Consider the following 26,190-nt stretch of genomic DNA (forward strand, 5'->3'; position numbering starts at 1 on the left):
CGTTTGGAAAACGACTCATTGTAGTGCGTCAGTTACGTGACGATAGTTCTCGTGGTTTATCCTACAATTGAAAAATTCATCGCGGTTTTACACGATCAGATTCAATTAATCTTTGGAAGTTAAAACTCATCTAGCAATATTTATCGATAATAAAAGACTAACGACAACGAATATAATATCAAACCATCCGAGATTGTTCTTTTTTGTTTCGTTCTTTATTTTAACCACACGATTCCTACAGAGCGATCCCAAATCTGATATAACGTTTATGGGACGATCTGCGTTATATACATTTCCCTAATGAATATCATATCTAATTCTCCTTTCGTACGATTCTTTTAGACAATTTCAAAATAACATAGTTTAAAGAAAACAAAAGGATTCTCTTTTTACATGGTTTTTAGTCCATTTTTTCTGGAATTGGTAAAAGGAAAATTAGTTGCGTAATATATTTTACTTTATGGTGTTTCTTATTTGGAAACTCTTGTTATACAGTGATTTATATCGAAAGTATAACAGTATATCGAAGGATCTGTATCCTTTTCTCGAATGCAAAATTTAATAATTCTCCAAGATGAATGCTGCCATTCATCGAGCTTCTGTTATCTTTTTCTCCAAAGCAAAGATGTGAATATTACTTACATTTTTTTTTATTTTAAGCAACTCACGAATGAATATCTCACCGCGAACTTTCTCCTCTAACGCAGTTTTCTCTCTCTTTCTCTCTACTCGTAAGTTCATTTCTTTTCACTAATAGCTACGCCATTAGCGATTCCACTCGGTCGAATGAAAAAAAAAAAAAAAAAAAAGGAAAAGAAAAGAAAAAACGCCGTGGCCAGTGTACAACGCAAAGCTTCGGGCTCGTAACGTTCATACTTCCGAGCACGGCAGATTCATTTCCGCATCGTTGCAGCCGCACGGTTTCAATGTTTCAATGCTAATGTGCCTTTGGCAAAAGGACCGGCCGCTCTTATCCCAATTGCAATCACAGTATTCAAGTTCGATATTGGTACGCGTTTTAAAATGACATGCTGGCCGACCGTCTTTTATATCGAAAAAAAAGGTAACTTTTTAAGACACGTAATTGATTTTTGAAAAGTTTTTCGATCGTTCGATAAAAATTTCGACATATTTTTATCATTAATTATAATGATAAAATGGGATATACGATAACCCTAAGGTACAAAAGTAACGATTATGGAATTTTTATAATTAACTAATAGATCGAAACAATGTTATACAAGATATCATAAGCATTATTATAAACTGTTGTAAAATATACTTCCCCATTCCTATTTCAACGATATTTCAACACGATGGCCGTTCTATCTTCATGCGAGTGTAATACAACCGGAACATTTATTGCAGCGCAAAGTTTTGTTAAACACGAGTTTCTCGGCGCCCTAATGAGTCGAGTTTGAAGTTTACCGGCGTCCCCGTACCTGCCGCGTACTCCTTCCTCATGTATTTCTGAAAACTAATAACGCGCGTATAACCGTACTTGACGAGCCTTTTATCTCTGTGAACGAAAAAGTATCAAAATACCGCCATCAAACTCACCGCGACAATGCGGTTATTGAAAAATAAAAGATCGACGTTTCTACCTAAAGTAGAAACGTCGGCTTTTCCTACTCTTTACGATCGATCATTTTGTTTGAAAAGAATGAAAAAATCGATGAAACGTGTTGTTTCACAAGAAGGGCGTATGCGCTTATAAAGGATCACGCGTCCCACATCTCTCCTCGTACGTCTCTCTCTCTCTCTCTCTCTCTCTCTCTATTGTTACGTCTGAAACAAACCGCGTTCGATACGCATTAATTAATTTTAGTAAGAAGAGAGAGAAAAATCCATTAAATATGTATGTATATTTATTACACGTTCATACTCGGAGAATCGTGATATTGATATTGCATAGAGAAATTGGATTCCACATATTTCCTTTCCGTGATATCACTCGAATAACCAATATGATTTCTGATTTCTGACTGGCAAAACGCTGACGTGCCCGTTGCCCTCAGACTAGAAAAGTAGGTCATTGCGTGAAATAGGCATATCTCATCGCATCGACAATAAAATCGTTGGAGAAACTCGAACCAGTATCGAGTCTATCAATCCTCCTACTTTTTGGCCTCTTCCTCGTCGATATGTCCTTGGAAATAATAGCTTTGGTACATGGCTCGTATTCGCCAGCGCGTCTTTTTTCCCTTTCCAATTAAATTCACTTTGTCCTGCATAGCCCAAAACTTGGACGCAACCTACAAGCGTCTTTCCTTCGATTTTGTCAATGTCCAAAGAAGCGATCTTGATTCCTTCGAGTACTTTGCTCGAATTCCGACTCGTGCAGTATCGAAACTTTAAGGAAAACCGAAAATCGAATAAAGTAATCTAATTCACAATTAACTCTTTTGTCCGACGATACTCTATCTTTTTCTTCGCATCGTATACAAATTCATGGATCCATTTATACGTTATTATAATTATAATCCAATAAACGTTGAAGTTCCAAACATGTCCCTTTTAAATTTTCTCCGAATCTTCAACAATCTACACTCTTTTCGTATCGATATACGAGCCGTATTAAAAGATTTACCCCGCGATTATAGAGATTCACCGTTAATTGTAGCAATTTCCTTATCGCCCTTATTCGCCGGCCCGTTTCAGGTGATTCTCATTAAAGTGAATTTTAATGGGATTATCCGTGGCCACACGCCGGAGGGCTGCTGATGCTTTATCGTATAGACAGATACGACAATTAGTATGCGGTAGAGAATTTAGCGCTATCGAGCCATGGCATCGTTGTCGAGAGAGAAAGAGAGAGAGAGAGAGGGAGAGAAAGAGAGGTTTGGGATGGGAACATGAGAAGAGACAGAATAGTGGTATAGAGGCAGGAGAAGGTCTGCCATTGTCATCATCGTCCTCCATTGTACGGAAGTCGTCTGCTTGCCGTTACATAATAGTTGCACCATTGTGTCATTCGATTGCATAATTCCTGTTACTTAGCCTGGCCGAAGTATGGATCCATGTGAAGAATGGCTCGATGCATTGGCACGCGCGTATGCATGAAGAGACAAAGAAAGAGAGAGAGAGAGAGAGAGAGAGAGAGAGAGAGAGAGAGATGCAGGAATGTTCGAACGAAACTGAATCGATAAAACGTTGTTGGACATTAGTTGCATTCTTAGTGTCTCTTTGACCTTATACCCTACGTTCATCCATTTCTTTTTACCTAATTTCGTACTCATTTATTTTTAAAACAAAACGATAGAAAGAGTATATTAAATGGCGTGCTAAAAAATAATAGAATACTGTATAGAATAATAATTATTATCTATTTATTTTTACTGCCCTACTTTTCGTAGATCTATACGTTTTTAATAAATAAAGAAAGGAAATTAGTGCTGCATACCCAACGATAATTCTCCATTAAATGACACGTTACTCGTATAATATTGATTCCGTGCAATTAATAATCCATTTGGCCATGAAATTAAATTAATAAAATTTGCATTAGGTTCCGTAATGCATCATGGAAGTCTGACTGAAAGTTACTTGTATGTAAAATGTGAGAAGAGAGAGAGAGAGAGAGAGAGAGAAAGAAAGAATTAATATAATTCACAATAATATCAGCGAAAAGAATCAAAAAGTATAACAAAATTTACTTTCCCGTTAAATATTTCAAGCAGACACTTCAACGATTCGCATTAACTTTTTAGAAGAATGTAAATTTAACTGTTGCTTTTGGAATGAGTAATCTAGTTATGAGCATTATCGAAACAATCGCGTCCGCGAGGACTATTTTCCTTCTTTATTCTTTTTTGGTCTTTCGAGTGCCTAGATCAGATGACATAAAAGTACCAATTTTCCTTTAACCTTCGATGAATCTGACAACGCACATACCTTCGTGGCATGTTTAAAATTTCAGAATACGTCCGAGATGTTCCTTGAATCTAAAGGCTTCTTTAAAAGGGACAAAAGAGAAGAAAAGAGAGAAAAGCAAGGCTATATCTTGAAATAACGTCAAGATTTTACGACACACTCTCCTTCGCCTGAAATATCGATGTTTCCTACTTTCTCGTATCCCTCGTAAATCGATCGTCGATACGTTCAAAAAAAGCTAAAAAAAGCTAAAAAAAGCTAAAAAAAGCTAAAAGAAAAAATAGATAAGGGAGAGAGAGAGAGAGAGAGAGAGAAGATATATCGCAGAAGTGACTATCTCTAATCAAGCAAATCGAATCTCCAATTCTGAAAGCGATTTTCTTCCGGAATATCAACATCAAATGATATCCTTTTAACTGTTAAATATTATCTGGTAATATCATCGAATTACCTACAATAAGAGAATTTCTATCACTAGCGCCACTGTCATCGTCATAATCATCATCGTCGTCATCGCCATTGGCTATAGCGGCCGGTAACGCACAAACCTTTTCGTGCTCTCTATCACGTGCTGCGAGATTTACACGTTTAAACGAGCGATTAAGCTTAATTAGAGAATATCGAACGATTATACACCGGTAATGCGTTTTGATAGGCTTCTACGGTGATAGCAAATTTCTCTTGAATATTTGAAACCTTGTATGTACCGGGCCACTCTTCCTCTCTCCCACTCGTTCCCAATCATTCGGTGCATTTGATATGCCATGTGTGATACGAATTTCTATATGTACATGTATACGAGTATATAATAACAAACACTCTCACACACGAGTGACCTCGTGGACGCGTGTAAATCGAGAGAAACCCAAACGCACCGTTGAATATTTCGAGTTTGGTCGCGATTGCAAAATTCGACGGTTCGACGGTTCGACGGTTCGGAATTGTTCTCGTACGACTGTAATATTTCGAAAGAAGTAAACGATCGGTACTCGATTAGTAACCTTTCGACCAGATAGAGTCGATTCGTAAAAACGTTCCGTTCGATTCGTAAGATCGAAATTCTATGAGATGATTATTTTCAGAATCACGAACGGACGATCCGATCGATTCGGAAAGGATCAAAGGTAGTATCGCGCATGTTTGCACGACCGTCTGTTCTAGATAGCCTCATAATCGCGTATTTGCCGAGAGGACCGAGAAACGTGTAACTCCGAACACCTCCTGATTGGCAAACATGCATATTTTAACGTTGTCCCATGCTCGCACGAGCCAGATAACACGCGTTGTTCGTATCAATTATTCCTCGAAATTCAACGCGTCCCTTCAGCCCCCTAACGCCTAATAGGAATGAGGTTTTAATTGAAATGTAATCCCAATTAAAACGAATCCGCAATCCACGACGCACAAACGCGTATAATCGCATTAGAGAAATGGAATATCCAGTCGAGTTCACTCATTGTAAATCCGTTGTAGGTGATGAGATGGTTATGCCGGTGAAGACTGCTGTTGGTGGTGGTGCCAATAATGGACAAGGGGGCTGTTGTCGCTCGACAGCCTGAGCTCCGTTTACCGCCTTCGTGTTCGCGACATCTTATCGAGATTAGAGATCGGAAGTTGATAAGCTCGAATCTCTCGTCTCAAAAGGACGATTCTCTTTTTGACTTGCGACTACGGTAAACAAACTTTCCTTCCGAAAACTCACAAAGTTTGAATTTGAAAACATTTAGTCGGTCCATGAGAGCGAGCAAAAATTTTTCTTTTTCTTTTTAGGAATGGGTGGCGGGGGCGAATAAGAAGTACAAATTTTCGAGCTTCGTAAAAAAATAGTTTAATCGTTTTGTTCGTTCGAATGAAGAAAAAAACCGAACGAAAGAAAAAATGATATATTTCCTCGAGAGAATAAAATCGAAACGTGATTCTCTGTCTCAATATATTTATTTACTTTTCTTCCCTCGTCTCTCATAATTCTATGCACTTGGAATTTATACAGTCTTGTAACATGGCACCACTCTCACCGACGACTATGTAAGTACCACATATATACCTCGATCGTTTTTCTTCGATCGAAGAGCGACGACGCATAGTAAAATCTTTGATCCGTCTGGCTAGTAACGATTCTCCAAACTAAAATCTCGTAGGTCTCTTCGGAGAGTGTTATTATCGAATTTCTATGAAGCGTTCCGTTTAACTTTTACAACCTCGAACCGTTCAATCGTTCTATCTTTTCTTTCTCTCTCCTTTGTATTTCTCTCTTTAATACTCTATCGCTTCTCGCGTTCTAATTGTGTCTCGTACAAAAACGCTACTTACTTTACAATTTTTATTTGGTAACTTTACGAAACGATCCAAATTTATATTGTCAACCATTAATATTTCAAGAGGAACAGGAAAGAGAAGGAGAGAGAGAGAGAGAGAGAGAGAGAGAGAGAGAGAGAGAGAAAGAGAATCGGAAAAGAGGACGATGTATGATATTTTCTTCGCGACAAAGTCAACCCTCCAACGATCGAATATATATTAAATCCTCTCGTCGACTCAGAGAAAGCAGAAAAATTAGTAACACCGCCGATACTAATATCTCGTTACATATGACAAGTTTTACGTACTAATTAGTCACTTATTATCTAGTTAAACTTCCTATTCCGTAGTGCTAATACCTCCTTATGTGTATAATTTTACTTTCTCTTCCTCACAGGCTTCGGAACATTGTTTCCAGTTCATTAAATCCAACCACAATTAGCACGGACAAAGGTTTAAAGCTAATACGTAATACTAGATTTTCAAAACATATGTAGTAGGTCTTATTCTCTTTCTTTAATCTCACGCTCTTAATACGTCTACATACAACCAAGACGCACCGATATACTACATACATACAAATCTGGCCTAATACTTTTTAGTGGCAAACTTGCAAAGGTACTTTGTTTTCAGCGAATCGCGTGTCATATGGAACGTCTAATATTATCAAAGGGACATTAATTAATTCATTTATTATATTATTATCTTCTCTCTTCTATGTATTTATTTGTAAGCACTCAACATACGGACAACAGCCGTCGCGAACCAGACCGTTTATCTCTACCTCGAACGCATAAATATACTATAATATCTATATACTTCGGCACGAGGAAATTTCGAGCACAAGTTTGTCGAGAGACGGCTCGACAACTAATTTTTATCACTTTAATCCGGCTACCGAATGCATATATTTATTCTAATTAGCTCGGTAAAATCTCGCTAAAACGTAATAAATTTTTTTCTTTATCGTGCAAGCGTACACCGACGTGCTATTAATTCTTTAATTACGTCTTCAACAAGTGAGATAACTAACAAGAACAGATGGGCATTGTACAATGACAATTAATAATAGATAATAGTAGAAGTAAAGTTCCCGTTCGAACTTTAAAGCATTTCCTAATAGTCGCCCCGTTTCCTTACGATCGTTCATTCGAAACGTTGTGCTTCCTTTATGGCGTCGCTCTTTTTCAAGGATTATATTGTAAATAACATAATCGAGATTCCGAGGTCGGTAGAAAAATCGTTTTCGAAAAATTCGTGCAAAAGTATAAAAGAAAGGTGTAAAGAATTCGAAAGAAAATATTGTTCCGCGTTGTAGACGTAAAATTGTAGGATACTTTTTCTCTCTTTTTATTTATTTATTTTCTTTTTTCTTTTTTCTCAAGCGATAAAGATTCTAGATAATAATGTACGATATTTGTTTTCTCTCTCTTTTTTTTTTTTTTTTTCTTTCTTTCGATTAAAAAGCGATTAACATGTTCGGCGATACTTATGCGGAATTTCCTACGTTCGGTAAATACGTCATCTCTTTATTCTCTATCACAGATGAATGGAACAATTATCTTTTATTACGGCGATCAATGAGAATTTACTTAATATTGGGACATACTTAATATTGGAAAATTAAACGACGACAGACCAGCAGAAAAAAAAAAGGAAAAAAAAAACCAGAAAGAAACAAAAAGTATCGCATCGCAAAAATGTTCGATAACGCTAATTTAATCGAGGCTTTTCGCGTAATTAAATCGCAACATCTTCCTGGAAGATGGAGGTAATGTAATGATTTCTATAAAGTCGATAAATTGCATTAGGAAAAAGAGCTAGGCGTGTATCCTGCGCTAAGCTTGCGTATCTTTTTCTCTTATTCTTTTAATATGAAGATCCTCTTTATTAGAAACATCTAAAAATACTACCTTTATTTTATATAAAACGATTTCGTGGAGGCTTTAATATTGTGTTTGTGTGTGTCTGTGATTTTTCGTCTAAATATACACCATCCTTTCGTACGTATGTACAATCTTCCTTCTACTGTCTATTATGTTAATCGGTTATGAGACGCGTAGCTTTTGCAAATGTAAATATGCTGCTCGCGGTTTACTCACGTTCAACGTTAATTATTGTATCTGCGCGGCTGTACATTTAACGAATCAAGCACGCGAAATAATATCGTAAAACGTCATCTCTTGAAACGTTCTTATCTTCAAACTGTTTCTAACTGCGCGAAGAATTCTCGATCGCCTCGAGATCTTCACTTGCTTATGATTCTTATCACAAAATGTTCAGGCTTGGCTCGTGATAACGAGTATCAGTGTAAGAAAGCGAAAGAGGAATGAAGCTCGGTGCTTCTCTAAAATCTTTGCTACGTCTCAACGATACGGTACGTGAAATGTTATATATAATATAATTTCATATAATATAATTTAATATATGTATATATATATATATATATGTATGTATGTATGTATGTATATGTATATGTATATGTATATGTATACGCATATGTATACGTATATGTATATGTATATGTGTATGTATACACACATAAACATATATGCGCATAATCAGCAAAATTGGAGGGAGCCAAAGGCATTTATTGGAAAATTTCAGTGTTTCATAGCGCTTGTCGTTCTTAACTCTTTCTCTTAAAAAACTTTCGCAAGTGGTAAAGGTAGAAACGAATTCGTTAATGAAACAACGGGCTAAACGTCGTAATGCGACTGATAGTAACTTGGAATTACAGGTACAAGATCAAACGTCAACTGCTCGTTATCGTACCACTTACGGAAAGCTAATCTTTCAAGTGGCCTTTTCGCCACATTTCATTATTCCAATTGATTTGAAACTTGGAGCGAGAGAAACTTGGCGCAGAGCTATTCCTTGTTTCTTCGCGTAACTTAACAATTAATACTAGTCGATATTTCAATCTTACAATTATATCATCAGGCAAAAACAAACGAGGAATAGGAGAGATTTAGGCTTGCCTGTCGATTTAAAAAAGGAAGTTATGCGAGTGTATGCGTCGATTGATGTGTATAAAACATCGCGCTTGGACATCAACGATGCAAGATCGTTTTGTATTTGTTTCTTTTTCCATCGCATGTAGGCTTTCTCGTCGTAACTGAACCTTCGTGGATCATCGAAGGAAAAATAAAATATATTTTATATGTATATATATATATATATATATATATATATATATATATGTATATGTATATATATATATGTATATATATATATATATACAAAACGTACATATCTTCTCGGAGAATGTAAAGAGAGACAAGCAAAGCTATCCACTACGATCTTCTCGAGGGGCCGCTCGGCGAATTTTTTGGCGAGTAGAGACCTAATTTAAGAGCCAACTCTTTCGGCTTCTTCGACGTATTCTTCACCGGGAACGGATTGAATTGAGCCTTCGGACTTGGGCTGACGTTCAGGCTATCATCCCCGCTTTTGCTCGATCGTCCTATATTGGCCAAACTCAAAGAGGATTTTTTGTAACAACTGGAGCCTCTGATAGGTAGCGACTCGGTGTATTGGCCGCCGATCGTTATCTTCTCTGGAAAGTCAGGATGAGAGACAGGTCGTTTGGTTTCGTCGGCGATGCCGGGTGATAGTTTCGAAGAGAGATAGTCAATGGCCGGTGGGAAGGGTTGATCGAATCGCCGATTTGGAGAAGGAGCAGGATGATAATCTCGCAAATAGGTTCCAACGTTCGATTCGCTTTCTACCATGCCAGATATCACTCTGTCGTAATCGGTATTCTTGTCGCGAATATAATTTCCCATAGGCGACGATGCCGGCTCGTAGCTGCGACATAAGACGTTGCTAGTTTCGTTGGAATAATCGATAAAGGAACTGGCAGGAATGGCTCTTGATTCGTTACTGGTGGTGGACTTGTTGGGGTCGTTAGTTGGATCGCCGAAATACAAAACACTTTTCTCCATAGCCATTTGTTTGGGCTCGGTCGGTAGAACGTCGGTGATATTTAGCGTTGGCGACTCGTTGTCGTCGTATCTCACTCGAAATTCCAAGGATTCCTTCGTTAAAATAGGACTCTTCGGGTGTACGTCGGCGTAGAGGGAATTCGTGGAGACGGTAGGCTCGCGATCAAAGTACTCGAAATTCGAATCAAGCGCATTGTCGTAGGGACGCGGTGTGTACGTATTAGTGGGTATCCTCCTTGGGGACAGATTGCTTTTAAAATCGAAGCTCTTGTATGAATCGTAAGAGGATCCCTGCTTCAATGGGGAAGCATCCCTGAACGTAGTTTTCGGCGAATATCGTATCGTTACGTCGGAGGTGTAAGGAGAAACGTTAGCGACGTAAGCAATCGCAACCGGTGACAAGATTTTCGTTGGAACGTCCAACGGGGTGTCGGGTATAACCTGTGCCGAGGATATTTTGTCCAATTTTTCGAGCTCCCTGTAAATGTCTATGTCGCTTTTAGGCGACAAATCTCTTACGTAGCTCGACGATGAGTAAGGCTGACCGGCGGCGTATTGAGGATACCTTTCCGGCTGAACCGACGGAATTTCCTGGCTAGAGGAGCCTTGCTCGCTCCTCGTCTCGATAGAATCATTCGACGATTTGTAGGAAAATACGTTCGTCGAGATGCTGGTCAAGTCGAGGCCCTCGGTGTCGCTTACGTTCTGACTGGATGAACCCTTTTCCAACGTCGCCACGCTCAGTCGCGGTTCCTCCTCGTAATTCGCCAAGAGTTTCGACAGTTCCTCGTTAATCTTCCTATCTATCAGGGCCTCACGCGTGTCGAAATATTCCTTGGACACGATCTCGTCAACGTCGAGATCGTCCAAGCGCTCGGTCTCGTCTATCAAGGAAAGCTTCGATAGTTCGTCGTTGATCTTCGCATCGAATTCGGAAATGCTCGTACCCGTCATATCGTCGAAATCTTTGAAATTAATTCGCGCCAATTCCTCGCTTATCTCGTCCTCGTTCAATCCCATCTTCTCCAATATAGGACTGAATATCTTGGAGATTTCCTCGTTTATAGGGCTGATCGTAATCTCCTTCGTTATTTCCTCGAGATCGGGTAGACGTTTTTTCGCCTGACACGCCAGGATCTTTTGTAGGATCGCCGAATTTTCTTGGATTATTTTCAAGGCCCTGTCGCTACTCCTCCGGCCGTTGTTACCGCCCCTCTTTCTCGGCTTCACCTTCGTCCAAACGCCCAATTTCGATTCTCTACCGTCGTTCTCCTCGTCCTCCTCGTCCTGCCGACCATCCACGTGGCCACCATCGTCGTTCCCGTTAATCTTGTTACGCGAGACCGTCTTTAGGATACTGTCGATGCTCTCGTCTATATTTATCTTTGGGCGCACGACGTAGCACGACTTTCTAGCGTTGTCTAGGCCGTTGTACGGTTCGCCAATGTCGAGACGATGTCTCGAGAAGCCGCTTGCCGAATTGCTGAAATTGTCCTGTCGTCTGGCCTCGAGATTCTTAAAATCCTCCCATATGTGACTGTTCTTCTTGCCGAGGAGTATGCCTATGCTCTCGGAAGGTCCGTCGCCGAAGGCCTTAGCCTCGAGATGCTTCATGTCTTCCAATATGTCACTCGATCTTTTCTTTACGATCGACACCGAGAGCTCGTCCGTAGACACCGAAGATTTCAAATCCGCGAATCTTCGATCCAGACTGCTGGAACTTCTTTCCAATAATTTCGAGCGGTCCTTGTGCCTGAAATGAAGATTCATGAAATGCTTGTTCAATTGTTCCCGAGGCAACTGAGATACCGTGTCTTTCTCGGACGAGCGATCGTCGCCGTTATCCTCCGTGGACCCTTCCTCGTTTTCGTTTCTATAAAGAATCGAGCCGGCTCCGAATTCGTAAACTCTACGATCGCTTTTCTCCCGTTCGAACGCGTTCAAGCACGAATTCTTCCTCGAAATGTCACTTTCCTCCTTGCTTTCGAATATCCTCGAGGTCCCGGAGTCCGAGTTGGTACCATTGGCGCCGTTCGCAGACTTGCCCGAATCCTTTGAAACGGCGAATCTTTGTTCCGGCGAGATCCCTTCGGTCGCGCTCCCCCCTTCGCGGCTGGATCTACGTTTGGAAAGGCCGTAAGGCGACGGAGTCTTCCGATTGGGATGTGCGATCGGATAAAACGGCGAGACGGCCGTGCTCGGATCGATGGACGAGTCCGAAATATTATCTTGACCTCGTTTCCCGTAGCTCGTAGACGTGTATTTTATAGAATTGGCACTTATAGGCGATCGAAGGTCCGAACTGAAGGACCTCTCGGAAGACTTCATTTTGCTCGGACTGCAGCTGCAGTCGCTGGAGCTGCTTACGATTAATTTCGGGCTCGAATCTGATTTGTACTTGAGCGAGTCAGTGCTGAATGGCGTCGACGGGCTCGTCGATCTTTCGTAGGACGATCTCTTCCCTTCCAATCTTGGACTCCCTCTGGCCAGGTCGGAATCGGTCGTTGACAAAAGTACGAGGGTCTTCGAGTCCGAGCTTATCGAGGAACAGACGGACTTGTCCGTGGAGAACTCTCGGGAGACCGATTTAATCGGCGTCCTTGGACTGACGGTCATACTCGAGGCCTTAGAATCCGGGCCCATCGTCTCGCCCGAGCTAAACGACTTTTCTAAACTATCCGGCGTTCTAGGGCTCTTCTTCCTAGTTGTCTCCGTGGAGGGCAGCACATTGCCTTCCAAGCTCCAAGGCTTTTCGTCTCCTGGCCTATCCGAATTTCTAACCGTCCCGATGGCTACGGGATCGTCAATTAAGGCCGTGCTGTAAGGGAGGACACTACGGCTCGTGGTATTTCCCTTTTGATCCACGTTAATCGGCGAGTTTATCGGAAGATGGCCGACGACGTAAGTCTTCGACGCGTAAAAACTTTGTCCGGACAGAATCGACGGACCCGTCGACGTAACGTCCAACGAAATATCTCTCCTGGGAATCTGGCCGAAAACGTTCGCGTAAGTCCTCGCGGAACTTTCGAAACTTTCCTCGTTCTTCGCGTTCGGCGATTTCAATTGAGAATTGTAAATACTCAACGATTCCTGAAACGTTTTGTCGTTCGTCTCCGAATTATTATGAACGATTATTTTAAAGGAATCCAATGATGTTTCGAGGCGTTTCTCGTTCAAGTTCGACGATTTAAAAGATCCGTAAGAGTTGTCCAAAGACGTTGTCTCGTAAAGCTTCTCGTTCGTCGCATCCGACGATCTTAAAGATTTATAAGAATCCAAAGATATGCCAAATCGTGTTTTACTCGTCTCGGGTGAATTTAATGTTTCGTAAGAACGTAGAGACGCGTCGGCCCGTTGATTCATTTTATTTGGTGATTTTAACGACTCGCACTTATCCAAAGCTTTATCTTTCGTATCGATCGACGATTTCAACGATTTATAAGAAAGCAAGGAAACTTTAAAATCCGTCTCTACCGAGGGACTACGTATAGAACTGTAAGAATCCCGCGAAATCTTTAGATCTTCTGTCTCAATTGTATTCGACGATTTAAAATCTATGCTTTTATAACTGTCCAAGGATCCTTCCTTGGTCTTGTAAGAATTCGAAAACGTCAGTTCGAAACGTTTCTCCCTCTTGTCCTCCATCTTGTCGTAAGATATATCCTTGGAAATGAAATCGTCGGACGGACCGGCAGCGTATCTGCCATCGTAATCGCGAACTTTTGTTCGAGATCCGAGATCCGAGTTGGTCGTCCCTCCAACGTCGTCGTCGTCGTCGTCGTCGTTCCCTCCAACGGATTCCTCGTCCTTATTCGTCGGAATATAGCTAGCCTTTGATTCGCCGTAATTAAATTGAAAATAATCCTGATCGTCGTTTAGGAAGGAACCTAAAGTGTTCCTCTTCTCGTCGACTCCGTTTGGACACTTCGAAGGTATCATCGCTTCTAGCGAAGTCTCGAGCGACGCTCCTCTCTTAACGCAATCGTCTTCTTTCTTGGTTTCGCCCTTTAAAAGCGCTTGAGGAACCATCGTATTATTGTCATCCTCGGCCGATAATCTTCTTATTTGATCGGTGATTTTGGCTATCGACGAGGAGGTATCGGGACTATCTCCCGCTATGACGTCACGGGAAGGAGCCGTCGCGTCACGAACGGGCGAATTGGCCGAGGTCGAAGAACCCTCGACCCTCCCGCTTTTCTCCTCTTCGCTCGCCATGACGTAATAATTGTCAGACGCTGACGTTAGCTCCTCGCTGTCGACGTCGCTGCATCGATCGACCTCGTCGCAGAGCTCGGTCGACGTGCTGTCGCTGTCACTGTCGTTGAGCCCGCTTTTCGGTGACGTTACCTCGTCCGCCGTCTCCGGCTTCGGCTTCGATTCGGCCGGCAACTTCTCGTTGCATCTCGTAGTCTCTACGACGAATGAAAAAGATCGATCGATAAGGCAGATTATCCAATGGCAAGGGTTCGTGAAGGTTATCGAAACGTTATCGATGTAACTTACCGCGATATACGCATTCCGATCCGAGGTCGTTGAAAAATAAAACGAAAGAAAAATATCTTTTTTACCGTGCGAGAACTGCTAAGACGACGGCGGTCGGTAAGAAAGGATTCTACATACCCGCGCGACTCGTACGATAGAATAAAAGAGATCGAATGAGAACGATCGTAATAAATAAAAGTCGCGGTAAATTGACGCGGGATAGAGATAAGTGATTTTTCTTTTTTCTCTTTTTTTTCATACCGGCAGCTGTCTCTCCAAACTTGTGTTTCTGCTGCCTCTTCGTGTCCTTCCAATGCAAAGTGACGACTTGCTGTTGTTGTCTCTCCTTTTTACTCGTAACCCGTGGACCTTGAAGAACGACCGGTCTCGTCTTGGAAGGGGTCGTAGCAGCTGACAAACCGAGGGATCGATTCTTTCCACTGACCAGGGCATTCTTACCGACTAACAGGTGATTCATGGCCTGAGAAGTGGGCGGTGGAACCATCGACTGTCTCGCGCACGCCGCTATAATATCAAACGGAGAACTCTTTCGATATTCAAAATCTAATTATGAGAAGTCTTCTAGGACATCGCCAGTAAGCATAATCGAGTAGCAAGGGATTAACATAACAAGGTGTGCTTGCTTGCTCGATGCTCTCTTGCCCTTCGAACAACGAGATCGATCAACGAATCGATTCTCTTCGATAATATTTCGTTTCGACTCGAGAATCGCGAGGACGATCGTTTAGCCCGCCTCGCCTCGCATTTCGGTACGAAATTTACCAATGAGACGGCTCGAGCGCTCGCTCGCTCCGATTATTCGGATATGGGGCTTCTGATAATTACCAGATAGTATAATATGAGCTTGCCGTTGTCGTTCTCGAAGCTTAGCATACTGTTGTTTCAACGTACTGATGTCCAAAGCGAGACGTTCCCGATCGTTGCCAGGAGCCATCGCTTGTATCGCTCCCACCGTCGAGGAAATGTGCTCTACGAATGAATATTTTAACATTAGATTATTTTCCTTCGAGGACGAATTAATAATCTACCTTGATGCTAATAAAAGTCTCGATCATGGATTATCTCCCGTAGATTACGCTAGGAAATAATATTTCGTATAATCAGAATTGACGTTTGCTCAATTACCACTCAAAAGTTCACCTTTCTTCAATCGCTGTGCCATACTGAACATAGCAGCGGCCACGGCTAATCTTTCGTCTTCCTCGGTATCGCTGTCCTCGTCGTCGCTTAATTTCCGTGCCCACGGTGTAATATTATACCTATGCTTTTCACGAAGTCCTGTCACGCCGTGCAATGGTCCCAAACTGACGATGTTCTATAGAAAATAATCGTTACGTCGTAAAGTATGAAGGTTAAGGGGGGAGAGAGAGAGAGAGAGAGAGAGAGAAAAGTAAACGTCGATCGATTAAATCGACATATATTCAAGGGCATACGGCATACGAAGCGTGCTAGTCTCGCAACTGACCTTTATAAGATTATTCGTATCCGTAAATTCCAACATTTCTCGCGTGAGAACGCCCATGATACTGTAAAACTCGTCCGCCGACGTAACGGTCATAATACGGCTGAAAGAAGATCGGTGAGCTGACAGAGGTTCGTTATTAACGAACGGACAACGAGAATTTCTATTTCGGGATCGTGAATAGAATTGACTGTACGTACTCGGAAAGACTCTCCCAAATGGCCAGAGCCGTCCTTAGGAGCACTTGGTCGCCCTCGAGAAATATTAAATCCCAAACGCGGAGTACCGCGTCTTGCGGCAAGCAATGACAAAAGAGCGTGAGGAACCATTGCATGGTGAAGACATTCGTGAGAGGTGGCTCGTAGCTGCTACCTGCAACAAAAGGTTCGCCGGTAATTAAAACGGCTCGATCGAAGTTTAATCGAAAATTTAATCGCAGGCCTTAGCGTCCAATTTACGCTACCAGTAGCCTTATCCTTCGCGTCGCTTTGCAAAATCTCAAGGTGCTTGGATAATTTCGGCATTCTCGAACGAAGAAGATCACGAAAAACGGCCATGTCGACGGATAACCCGCGAAGATTGTCGGCAAAGTAACCTTCCGGTAGGACACCCTCTATTAGATAAATCATCACTTTCACGGCCGATGATTCAGCGCGATCCATCACTTGCAATACAAGAGCCGCCAATACGTTCAATCCTTGACAATAACCGACCGACTTGTTCCATCGCGCAAAGCCGAGCAATACTCGACGTAGCACGGCTTGATTGTCACGTCCAGCTGCTCCGCAAAACAAACTGCAGCCCGTTCTGTGAAGATCCTGAAAAGTGGTAATCAGTATTCCCCGATCGTCTTCGTACGCAACCTCTGCGCTTATCGTTTACTAATGGCCGCCGAGAAAAAAAAAAAAAGAAAAAAAAACAAAAATTCATCCGTTTGCTTCTCGTTCGGTAACGTAATGTAAGATAAGAAAAAGGAAAAGAGAAAAAAAATATATATAAATGAGATAAGAACCGGTTGGGTTAGAGAAAACGATAATAATTAGCTTATTTATCAGTTGTCTTACCTTAACGATTTGTATACCGAGCTCCTCGTCGTCGGGATTACTCCACTCGTTGAAGCAAACCTTTTCAGCCTGCTTCCAATCTACACCCCGCTGATCCAGATGACGTTCCGCCAGTGTCAGCCAAAGCTGTCAAAGATTCCCCGTGAACTCTTTGTTACTTTTCTTATTTCTTTCTTATCAAAATTGACAATTTCTCAAAGGGTTTTCGGAAATTTAGGAAGACTCGAAATGACAGATATTAAGCGTCCCTTTGTGCTTACTCTTTTTCGAAATTCCGCTGGTATGCCTCCTGGCAAACGCGCTACCATCTTCATCGCGTCCAGCCATTGTTGAAATCCACTTTCCCCTGGCTGAGGAGTCAAGCTAAATCTCATCTTCGTATCTTCGACTGAAATCGAAATAATACGAATACGGATAGGGTGACGAAGAGAGGGATCCTCCCTCTTCCCTCGCTTCCTATTTTTCTTTTTCTCTTCTCCTTCCCCTTTTCCCCATACGCACGTACGTACGTCCGCGTACACGTGGCCACGTCATCCACGTCATTTATCGAGAAAGTCAAAGTTCACGCGAAAGTATTCGCGCTGCGAATCTAAGAAATAACATCCTACTAACTAGCCGAGTACTTTGACTTTTTGCCGCGTCACGCGCCGTTTAATACGCGCTTTAATAACGCGCCTCCTATCAATTCTTTATCTTTTCCATATGAATTCTATATGAAATTCTTTTCCTTTTACGACGATTATCATTGATAAATGGTTGGGACGAAGAATGGTTGCCCCAAAAATACGGAAGAAACGTTTTCGACATTAAACGACATTATTTAACTGTGTGACGAAGTCAACGCGAACGTATTACAACGGGCAGGCACCACGGGTGTATAATCGTGCGTATAGGCAAATTAGCGTAGATAAGACATTATCTTTTTCCACGCGGCAACGTCACCACCAGATAAGCCCGCGGTTGAAAATCACCGACGGGCATTTTCAACTCGTTCGGGAATGTTTTATTCGCGATCAACTTTTTTCATTTACAACTTTTCACCTTCTTCATTTCTTTTTTTAATTGAAAAAGGCTTCTCGTAGAAATCCGTTCGAACGCGTAATATACGCGAAATAACGGCTGAAATAACGTACCAATGTCTCTCCGGGGAATATTATCGGCTAATTGTCGCGGAGAGAGAAGACGGGAGGAAGAAGGAACAAAAGAAAAAACGAACGAACGAACGAACGAACGAACGAACTCGTAGAATATTATTTCACCTTCCAGCTCTTGATATCTCGAAGCAGAGCTTCCTGCGTACGCGGCTGCCGACGCGAGGTTTTTGAGTGAGTTGAAAAAACCGCTCATTCTCCAATTAGAAACGCCTCTCTTTCTTCTTCATTTTCTCATCTTTTCATCTGCCCTGCCTCTTATTATATCGCGTGCACGCGCCGCCCTTCAACCGTTTTCGTGTCTCATGATATCTCGTCCTTCGATTCATCGCCTTGGAATCATCGCTAGCGCTTTTCGAAACTTTTCCCATAGGAGTTCCGCTTTCGCTAAGGCTCTGAAAAGTTCACACATAGACATATAGGTCGATGGGGCTGCGATTAAAAAGAAATAGGTACGATTAGTTCGGCTAATTTTGTCATCTCGATTATTCGGATGCCACGTTCGCGTCCGTAGAAAGGAACTTTGTCATCTTTCGCACTTTCCACGATACCGCCGAGTCGTCTTACGTAACGTTTGCTCCGCCGCGAAAGACCAACGGCAGCACGTGGCTTTTTATTATTGGCATGAAAGGACAAACCGGCTAGACACCGGCCGTAGAGGAGAGCAAAAGATAGCCGCGTTAGGTTGAACGAATCTAGAGGAACACGGAACAAAGAGAAAGATGGAAAGAGGGGGCGGGCGGAGGGAAAGAAAGAAAAAAGAAAAGGGAAACGTCCGCGTGAATTTACACATTCTTCGCTAGACAACATTTCCTTGAAGCTTATATACGCGCGACCGCACCACCTGTTAGAAACTATGTCATCTACGTGTATACATATGTGCGTGTATAGATGGAGATCATTCTAATATCATGTAAATTGCACTGCCGTGTTTTACGACAAGAACATAAATCATAGGCATCCTTGATTCTTTTCGATAGGATCCTCGTTTATTAATAGTCAACGTGTTCTCGACCAGACTGTCGTTGGGAAGAAACATAAACGTCTCGAGCAAGTACATAAACATCATCTTGAAACGAATTAATTAACGACTTTACGAGTAAGCCTCGATGCGAACGAGATCGAGCTGTATAATTTTACACCAAAAACACTTATTCCCTTTTCGTTCGCGACGAGAAGAAAAGGACAATCGTTGCGTTGTCGATACGTCTAGGGGCTGACCTAATTTCGACCAGGAGAAAATGAAACTCTACCGTATCTCATGTATAATCCCGTCGAACGAGTTCCATCGCACTGGTAACGTGCACTGACGTACGGAGATTGCTCGATATCGTATCTATCGCCGTTAACGAAGGCTAACAAAACGTGTTATACACGAAAAAAATGTTTACTTTTAGGAAAAATAAAGAGAACGGTGTGTCGGTGAGAAGGTTTCACGAAAGAATCGATGCGACAACGAACCCCGAGTTTGTTCTTTTTTCATTCGGCGAGCACGCTCACGAGAAGGCTGCAAAGAAATATTGAGGCACGTTTTCTCTCGACGATTATCAACTTTGATCATCCTACCATCCTTCCCCTTCTCTCTCTCCTTCACTCTCCCTCTCTCTCTCTCTCTCTCTCTCGCTCTCTCTCCCCGTCTGTCCGTCTGTCTCTTTGGCGAAGAAAAAAAGGATTGAGCACTTTGTCAAATGTCGTAGTCGACGTAGAAAACGTCCAACGTCATTCTGTTCCGGTTAACGTCGAATCAGAGTCCGGACGCGAAGCTTTAGCTTTTGGCTCATCTCTGGACGTCTTCCTTCTCACACAAGAAAAAGTTCAACGAAAAATTTAATTAGAAATTAAAATATGTCAATGTTTCGCACGATAACGATTCTATGTGTTTGAATTTTACTTCGATAAGGATCCTTCGAAACGAATCGCAAATTTGAGAGGGGAAGGGAGGTAAAAAAGACGCGATAAACGACAGTCGTATACGACTGGAGTCAGCTGAACGACTAAAGGTGGAAGCCGTCGTGGTGCTGTGTGGGCGCGCGCGCGCAGCACCGTCGATGGTTACGACGCCGGCGGTGGCGGCGATAGGCAGGTTCGCGTTTCCGATATAAAAGTGTGTCTATAGTCGTCGAGCTAGTTTCTTCACGGTAAGAGCTCCGTTGCGATAGGCTCCGCTGGATAGGCTTCGTAGGAGCTCGACATATCGGCTAGGCTCTCGAACCCTAGACTGGAACCCTAATGCACGTCTTTGACGTCGTTTCAATCCTCTCGTTTCGTTACTCTCGTTTGTCGCGCATGCGTCCTTCTCGCCGAGATGATTCCATCGAAAAATACCGTTGCCATCGAGACAAATGCGTCAGGGAGAGAAATAGAGTCTCTGGAATTTGAACTTTCTTTGATTTATTTTGCGATCGTTTCGATACTCCTTTCATCTCTCTATTCCATTTTAAGGGAAATATATCGTAGAGATCTTATTATCGATTCTTATTTCTCTTTTACAAGGCCGCGGATAATTTTAATCCTCGCGCAAGATCATATCTCGCATCATGGATCGACGAACTTATCGATCGGTTTCCTTTTATGGGTCACTCCTAGTCTCCTAGTCATAAGTAGCGGTACATTGCAAGGAGAACGCGTTTTGTTCTCTTTCTTTGTTTTCTTTTCAACGACAGAGGATTACGCGGCTTAGGGTCGAACGACGAAATTAATTTCGCAAGTAATTTAATTGCTATTCGTTCGTTCCAATTTCTGCATATTCGAGGTCTCGCTAGTTCGTAGACTCCCGGAGAAACATCGTCGGGGATATCGAAATTCTCGTAGATACAGGAAACGTCGTTAAAACTGACTTTAGGTGGCGGCACACCGCGTAAGGAACTATGGTCGTGCGCAGTATACGCCGAGCATGCGTGTTTAACGACGTAAAAGCGGCAAAGTCTAATTATTGATCACCGCATCGTCGTCGTGTGCACGAAAGCGAGTTCAAGTCTTCATTGTCTCACCGTCGTTATTATTTTGTCTTTGAATTTTCAATCGTATATAGATTTTCAATCGTATGGATTACAACAAATTTGTTCTAATAAAAAAAAAAAAAATCATTCGCGCCACGGAGCGCGGTACTTCGAAGGTAAATAAGAACCCGGAGCGGATCGTACGAGCGTAGTAGGCGTCATTGCACTCCGTTCATTTTATATGCATAGTACATACTGAGCGAATTTATATTTACTATACTCTTTAAAAAGAAATAATTTATTTTAACTTAATACTTATCCGACTATTAATCCACCGCTACGAGACTCCGTATGTAGGTATTTCAATAATATTTTTACTTTTGCTTAAGAGAATTTACTTCCTGAGATGCAAAAAGATTCTTCGCTGTGCGAAACTTAATCGAAACGTTTTTATTTCCCAATAAAATCCCATTGATATCGTTCTCTTTTAAGCGACATTGCCAAATATATTCTCCCAGGTAAGATTCGGCTTTATCGAATGATAAAAGAGCGCGTATAAGCGCCGTACTTGAGAATTATTCGCGCGTGCATGCGCGATAGAGAGAAACGGCGGTCATTTAAAATCCTTACTAGTAACCTATCGTTACCATCGAACTTTGACTTTCAAATTACGCGAGATTCATTCCAAACGGGAACTCGTCGTAACTCCTACGCTTTCCGGTCTCGAATTCAAATATAAATAATATGTTCAACTTCCAATAAATCCTGTCTAACGTTATCCAAACACCAGGATTTTACATCAGGAAGATTGAGGAAACCTTTTTAAACAGTACCATTTTATAGGTACTGTTAAAGGCAGATTAATTATATTATGCGCCGTCCATAGTTTATCGTAGTAACGTTATTACGCTCGTAACGTTGTTTCGCTAAAAGGCAGAACGTTAATCGTTTTCTATGTTACATTAACTAAACAAATAATAGTTTGACGGTTAACCGATCAACGAGTAATTTCGTTCTCGAGTAAACTAAACTTATCGATCGTACAATATAATTTGTATTATCGAGCGAGGCAATAAACGAGAGAAGAGGACTGCGAAGAGGAGTGCGCAATATGGAGAAAGTAAATCACGATCGAGCCTTTACTTACTTCTTTTCGCGCTATGCGCTTGCAAATTAGCGGTGATGATGTCGCACTGTTTGTCACGTTTAGCAGTTAGATAATCCTTTCTTCGCAGTTGACGAACGAGCAATCCACCGGTGTGATTAATATGATCGTACAAGATCTTTATCAATACATGCAACTCGGTCTTGCCTGAAAACAATGTCATTTAACTTTCGTCTCGAATAGAAAAGTATTTGCTCCAGGAGGAACATAAACGTCATCGTAGAAATAAAAGGAAGTAGATAAACATTCTTTAAACTTGATTTTTTACCGTCGTTGATGCTTTATGATTTTATTACCTCGCATAGCTAAGTTTAACAAGGTAGATGAAATGCTTGTATAGATAAAAAGAAAAAAAAAAAGAACAAAAAAAAAGGAAAACGAGTGTACGGTAGAAAAACAAAAAAGGAAAAAAAACAGGACGGCACTTAAAGTCGAGGAACGTTCTTGTCTCGAAGTCAACGAGGTCGCTCGTCTGTCTGGCTTCTACAGCCTCTTGTCTCGTCAGCTTCCCGAACCCTGAAGAGGCTTTACTAATTTCAGGGTGTCTTTGATTTCTCTCTCTCTCTCTCTCTCTCTCTCTCTCTCTCTCTCGTGAATTTATCGCAAATTCGAGGCCTTCTTCTTCTTGCTTAGCTCCCCTCTCCGCCCCCCCCCCCGCCTTCCCTGAGAATAAGAAAGTCTTGCAAATTTTCAAACGAAAGCTAAACTTTCTTTGGACTATGTCCCCGAGTTATTTCTCTCTCTCCCTCTCTCTCGTCTCTCTAAACGACGTCTGGGAGAAAAAAAAAGCATTTCGAACAATGACGTCTACGTTCTCTACGAATGAAAAGACATTTATCATAGCTTTCCTCCCTCCAAGGATCAATATCGTTTGTGTGCGCTTCCACATTGAATAGTCTTACTTTTCAATAGGAGACGAGCCTTTTGTAAATATTGGTGCTGCGGATGTTGTCTCAAGGACGAAGAAGCTGTGGAATCGCTCTCGGAACGACTACCGGACGGGAAACCATAAATGTCCAGTAATAGCTGATCCACGAGCGAACAAACCCGTACTTCCTCCTTGTTATCTCGTATCGCCAGTGGCGCTGGATACTTCTGCAATAACATAGGATAAGACAAGTCCTTGGATTTATCGCAGAAACGTGTGATATTCAACGGGTACCTTTGGACTCCTCCGCAAGTTGTCGTTTTTAACGTCGACGATCATTTCGAATCGTCGAGTACTCGGAACACCTTCTATAGACTTGCTCCTTCGTATCTGTCTTTTAATCGCCGGCGTAACGCTCTCGCTGGCTCTTCTAATCGGCAATTTTTTATTCAATTCCATAAAGTCCGGACCTTCGAACCTTTGCTCGATCAAATTACGTTTTTTCGTTTTGCGGATCGAAGAGAAGGGATAACCGATCGGTGAGTAATCGATATTTCTCGTTCGATGAGTGACAAAGACGTCGCCAAAAACTCTTTCGTTTTCCACGGCGACGCATTTCACGCGATAACTTATCTCGGAATGATTCTTCAGCGGTATCACTTTGCAATTCATGTCGAACGATCGGTTCTCCTCTTCGCATTAGAAATTATAATTAGACGACGAGCTTTTCAATTCAGTTAATTTATATTATAGAAAGATAGATACGTCGGTGGAATCGATGTATTTGATTAAACGCATAGAACGAACGTGAGAACGCCCCTTCACGTGTCCCCTGTTCACTCGTTTCGTGCTCTCGTACGCACGATAGAAAGATAGATTTCAGTTTCACGCGACGTAATTAAAGATACGTCTAATTGTAAGTCGACAAGCGTGGCAGAAATCTTGACGCGTCGTTCTAACAGATTCTTCCTTCGACAAGCGGTTTGAATAGGGAAAAATAGACTGTCGCTGCGAAGTCGTGGAAGAAACAAACGACGATACGAAACGTGATAACGATGCGAGAATGATCTCGTCAGGGCCAAAGGCAATGCCGTTGCAATTAAATTTATCTAACGGGTAGTAGTACTTATCGTTTGCCCGGACTCCTCTTACGTAGACGGCCGATCAAGCTTTTTCTTAGATAGATCGATAGGATGAAAATAATGTTGCATTATAACGCTCGAACACACTTGGTCTTCGATACTAAAACACTTTCTACAACGTGCCTAGTTCCTGCATTTCGTTCTGGACAGCGTTCTAGACGTTATCACAAACCGGTAATACCCTTCTGGTAGCCAGACCACAACTGGAAACGTCGGCGATGATAATCGCTTCATTAACCGCGCACACCTACATTTCTAACTGTCGTATCGCTGAGTGGTCGTGGACGTGGAAATGAATAAATTAAACGGACGCGTTGCGCTTATATTTATCATCCGTTCGCTTCTTGATTCGGAGAGTTGATCCCTCGGAAGAGAAAAAAAATTATACCTCCTTTTTTCTTTGTGCTGCAGTAATGCACGAGTAATTATTGTTCTTCTCGAATTTTTCTCTTCGCTCACGAAAATTTGTCCAATTTCTTTCTTATTTATCCATTTCGTCGTAGAGAATGAAGTCAAAGAAACGGAAAAGCTCCTATTTTTACGAGTACGTATCTATACTCGTACAATATTATAGGAGATCGTATTAATTCGCTTTTCGGTTCTCGACGAAAAACTTTATCGTTACGAGGTTGCGACGATAACGCGAGCATAGCGAGCGCGCGAGCGTACGCCGTAAGAATTTAAAGCGGACGGTGCCCGTTGCTCGCGCTGATCATTTACCTGGTGAAGCTCATTGACCCCTTTCTAATCGTTAAACTTCGAAGGGGACCCCTATCCGTATTTCCATTACTTTTTTCACTATTTTCCTTCTCACGATCGTCGTCCGTTCGACTACGACAGTTTTCAGTCTCGGACGAGTACCCGAGAAAAGGGAATACGAACGTATTCGAAGCTTTCGGACAGATAAGTGTCGTAATAGTAGATTATCATAAATAACGTTTATTGCTATAGCCGCGATAATTGCCATGGGAGATACTCCTTGTTGACTTTTCTATTCACCATTTATTTCGTGCAACGCAAAAGATGTAAACGTAAAAAGTGGTCTTTATCGAAAGTGGGCCGTATCGGGAAAGCAAATGTTAAATCGATGTACACAATTCGCGATCGAAATAACGTAGCTATGGTAGCGAAACAAAGATGGAGATTATTCCATCGCGGCCGACGATCATATATCGTTCCTCTTCCATGAGCCCAACGTCTATCTATCTCGTCGCGTTAATTAGATTTCGATGTGAAAATCTTCGGAAATGTCCGTAATTCCTTGTCCTTGCAACGAAGAAAAAGATTCTTCGGAGGAAGATGGATTGCGTCCTCGTACCGACGAAATTTATCGAACGTGCAAGCTCCCGACGCGATTTATGTATCCAAGTGAGTATGGCGATAAGTGAAGGAGCCACGATAAAATCCATGAGAAAGGAGTTGTTAAAGGAATAAGGAAAATTGCGCCAACACTTTCAAGCGTAAAACTTTTCTACTATCGGTACACAACCGATAACCTTTCCTTGACCTTAGACCACTTCTTCTCTCTATCTCTTTCTCCGAAAGAGTGTATCGTTAGAAAAGTTGAATTTGAAAGTAAACTTGAAACTGAAAGCGAAATCGGCTCGCATCGAGAAATCGTTTATTGATCGTCTTCGAGCGTGCCGGTTTTCGACCGACGTAACGATACGTAAAGTAATTCGATGAACGCCCTTTTTTAAAACCTCTTCCCGCTGGTACACGGGTATTACGTTTAATTTATCGAAGAACATTTATCGGGAAGAGAAATAAGGGAAGAAGAA

At 41.9% G+C, this 26,190-nt stretch overlaps 2 protein-coding genes across 12 annotated transcripts in view; one reads left to right on the plus strand and one right to left on the minus strand.

Moving 5' to 3' along the window:
• The first annotated feature begins 205 nt into the window (after positions 1–205).
• The window catches only part of LOC124424273 (insulin-like growth factor-binding protein complex acid labile subunit), a 28,534-nt gene continuing 2,549 nt past the window's right edge, over positions 206–26,190 (plus strand). Inside the window, exon 1 of one of the 3 annotated variants that reach the window (XR_006942280.1) lies at positions 206–8,545. The gene's annotated coding sequence lies outside the window, so the exon portion shown is untranslated. Of the gene's footprint in view, positions 8,546–23,730; positions 23,807–26,190 lie in introns of those variants that run through there. The other 2 variants (XR_006942281.1, XM_046963087.1) reach the window with 2 other exon arrangements.
• Positions 8,598–24,777, minus strand: LOC124424270. 9 transcript variants are annotated; one of them, XM_046963075.1, is made up of 12 exons: positions 23,562–24,777; positions 23,302–23,494; positions 22,382–22,546; positions 17,405–17,532; positions 17,145–17,270; positions 16,544–16,898; positions 16,281–16,452; positions 16,084–16,183; positions 15,759–15,933; positions 15,444–15,587; positions 14,859–15,122; positions 8,598–14,527 (listed from the first exon to the last, which is right to left on the minus strand). In XM_046963075.1, the coding sequence occupies exons 1-12, from the start codon at positions 23,937–23,939 to the stop codon at positions 9,465–9,467; spliced, it is 7,263 nt and encodes a 2,420-aa protein (XP_046819031.1). In that variant the 5' UTR covers positions 23,940–24,777; the 3' UTR covers positions 8,598–9,464. The 9 variants fall into 9 exon arrangements, with proteins under 9 accessions (XP_046819031.1, XP_046819030.1, XP_046819035.1 ...); XM_046963074.1 differs by having other exon boundaries at positions 15,744–15,933; positions 23,562–24,775; XM_046963079.1 differs by lacking the exons at positions 22,382–22,546; positions 23,302–23,494; positions 23,562–24,777 and adding exons at positions 18,404–20,090; positions 20,187–20,524 and having other exon boundaries at positions 15,744–15,933.

Source organism: Vespa crabro, chromosome 5 (genome assembly GCF_910589235.1).
Source record: "Vespa crabro chromosome 5, iyVesCrab1.2, whole genome shotgun sequence".
NCBI lineage: Eukaryota > Metazoa > Arthropoda > Insecta > Hymenoptera > Vespidae > Vespa > Vespa crabro.

Bases quoted from the DNA above. Each gene is read 5' to 3' on its own strand.
- LOC124424270 (XM_046963074.1), bottom strand. From the start codon at position 23,939: ATGAATTGCAAAGTGATACCGCTGAAGAATCATTCCGAGATAAGTTAT. The intron at 23,495-23,561 runs GTACCCGTTGAA...ATGTTATTGCAG, and splicing joins ACTTGCGGAGGAGTCCAAAG to AAGTATCCAGCGCCACTGGC. The intron at 15,934-16,083 runs GTCAGTTGCGAG...TATTTTCTATAG, and splicing joins ATACGAATAATCTTATAAAG to AACATCGTCAGTTTGGGACC.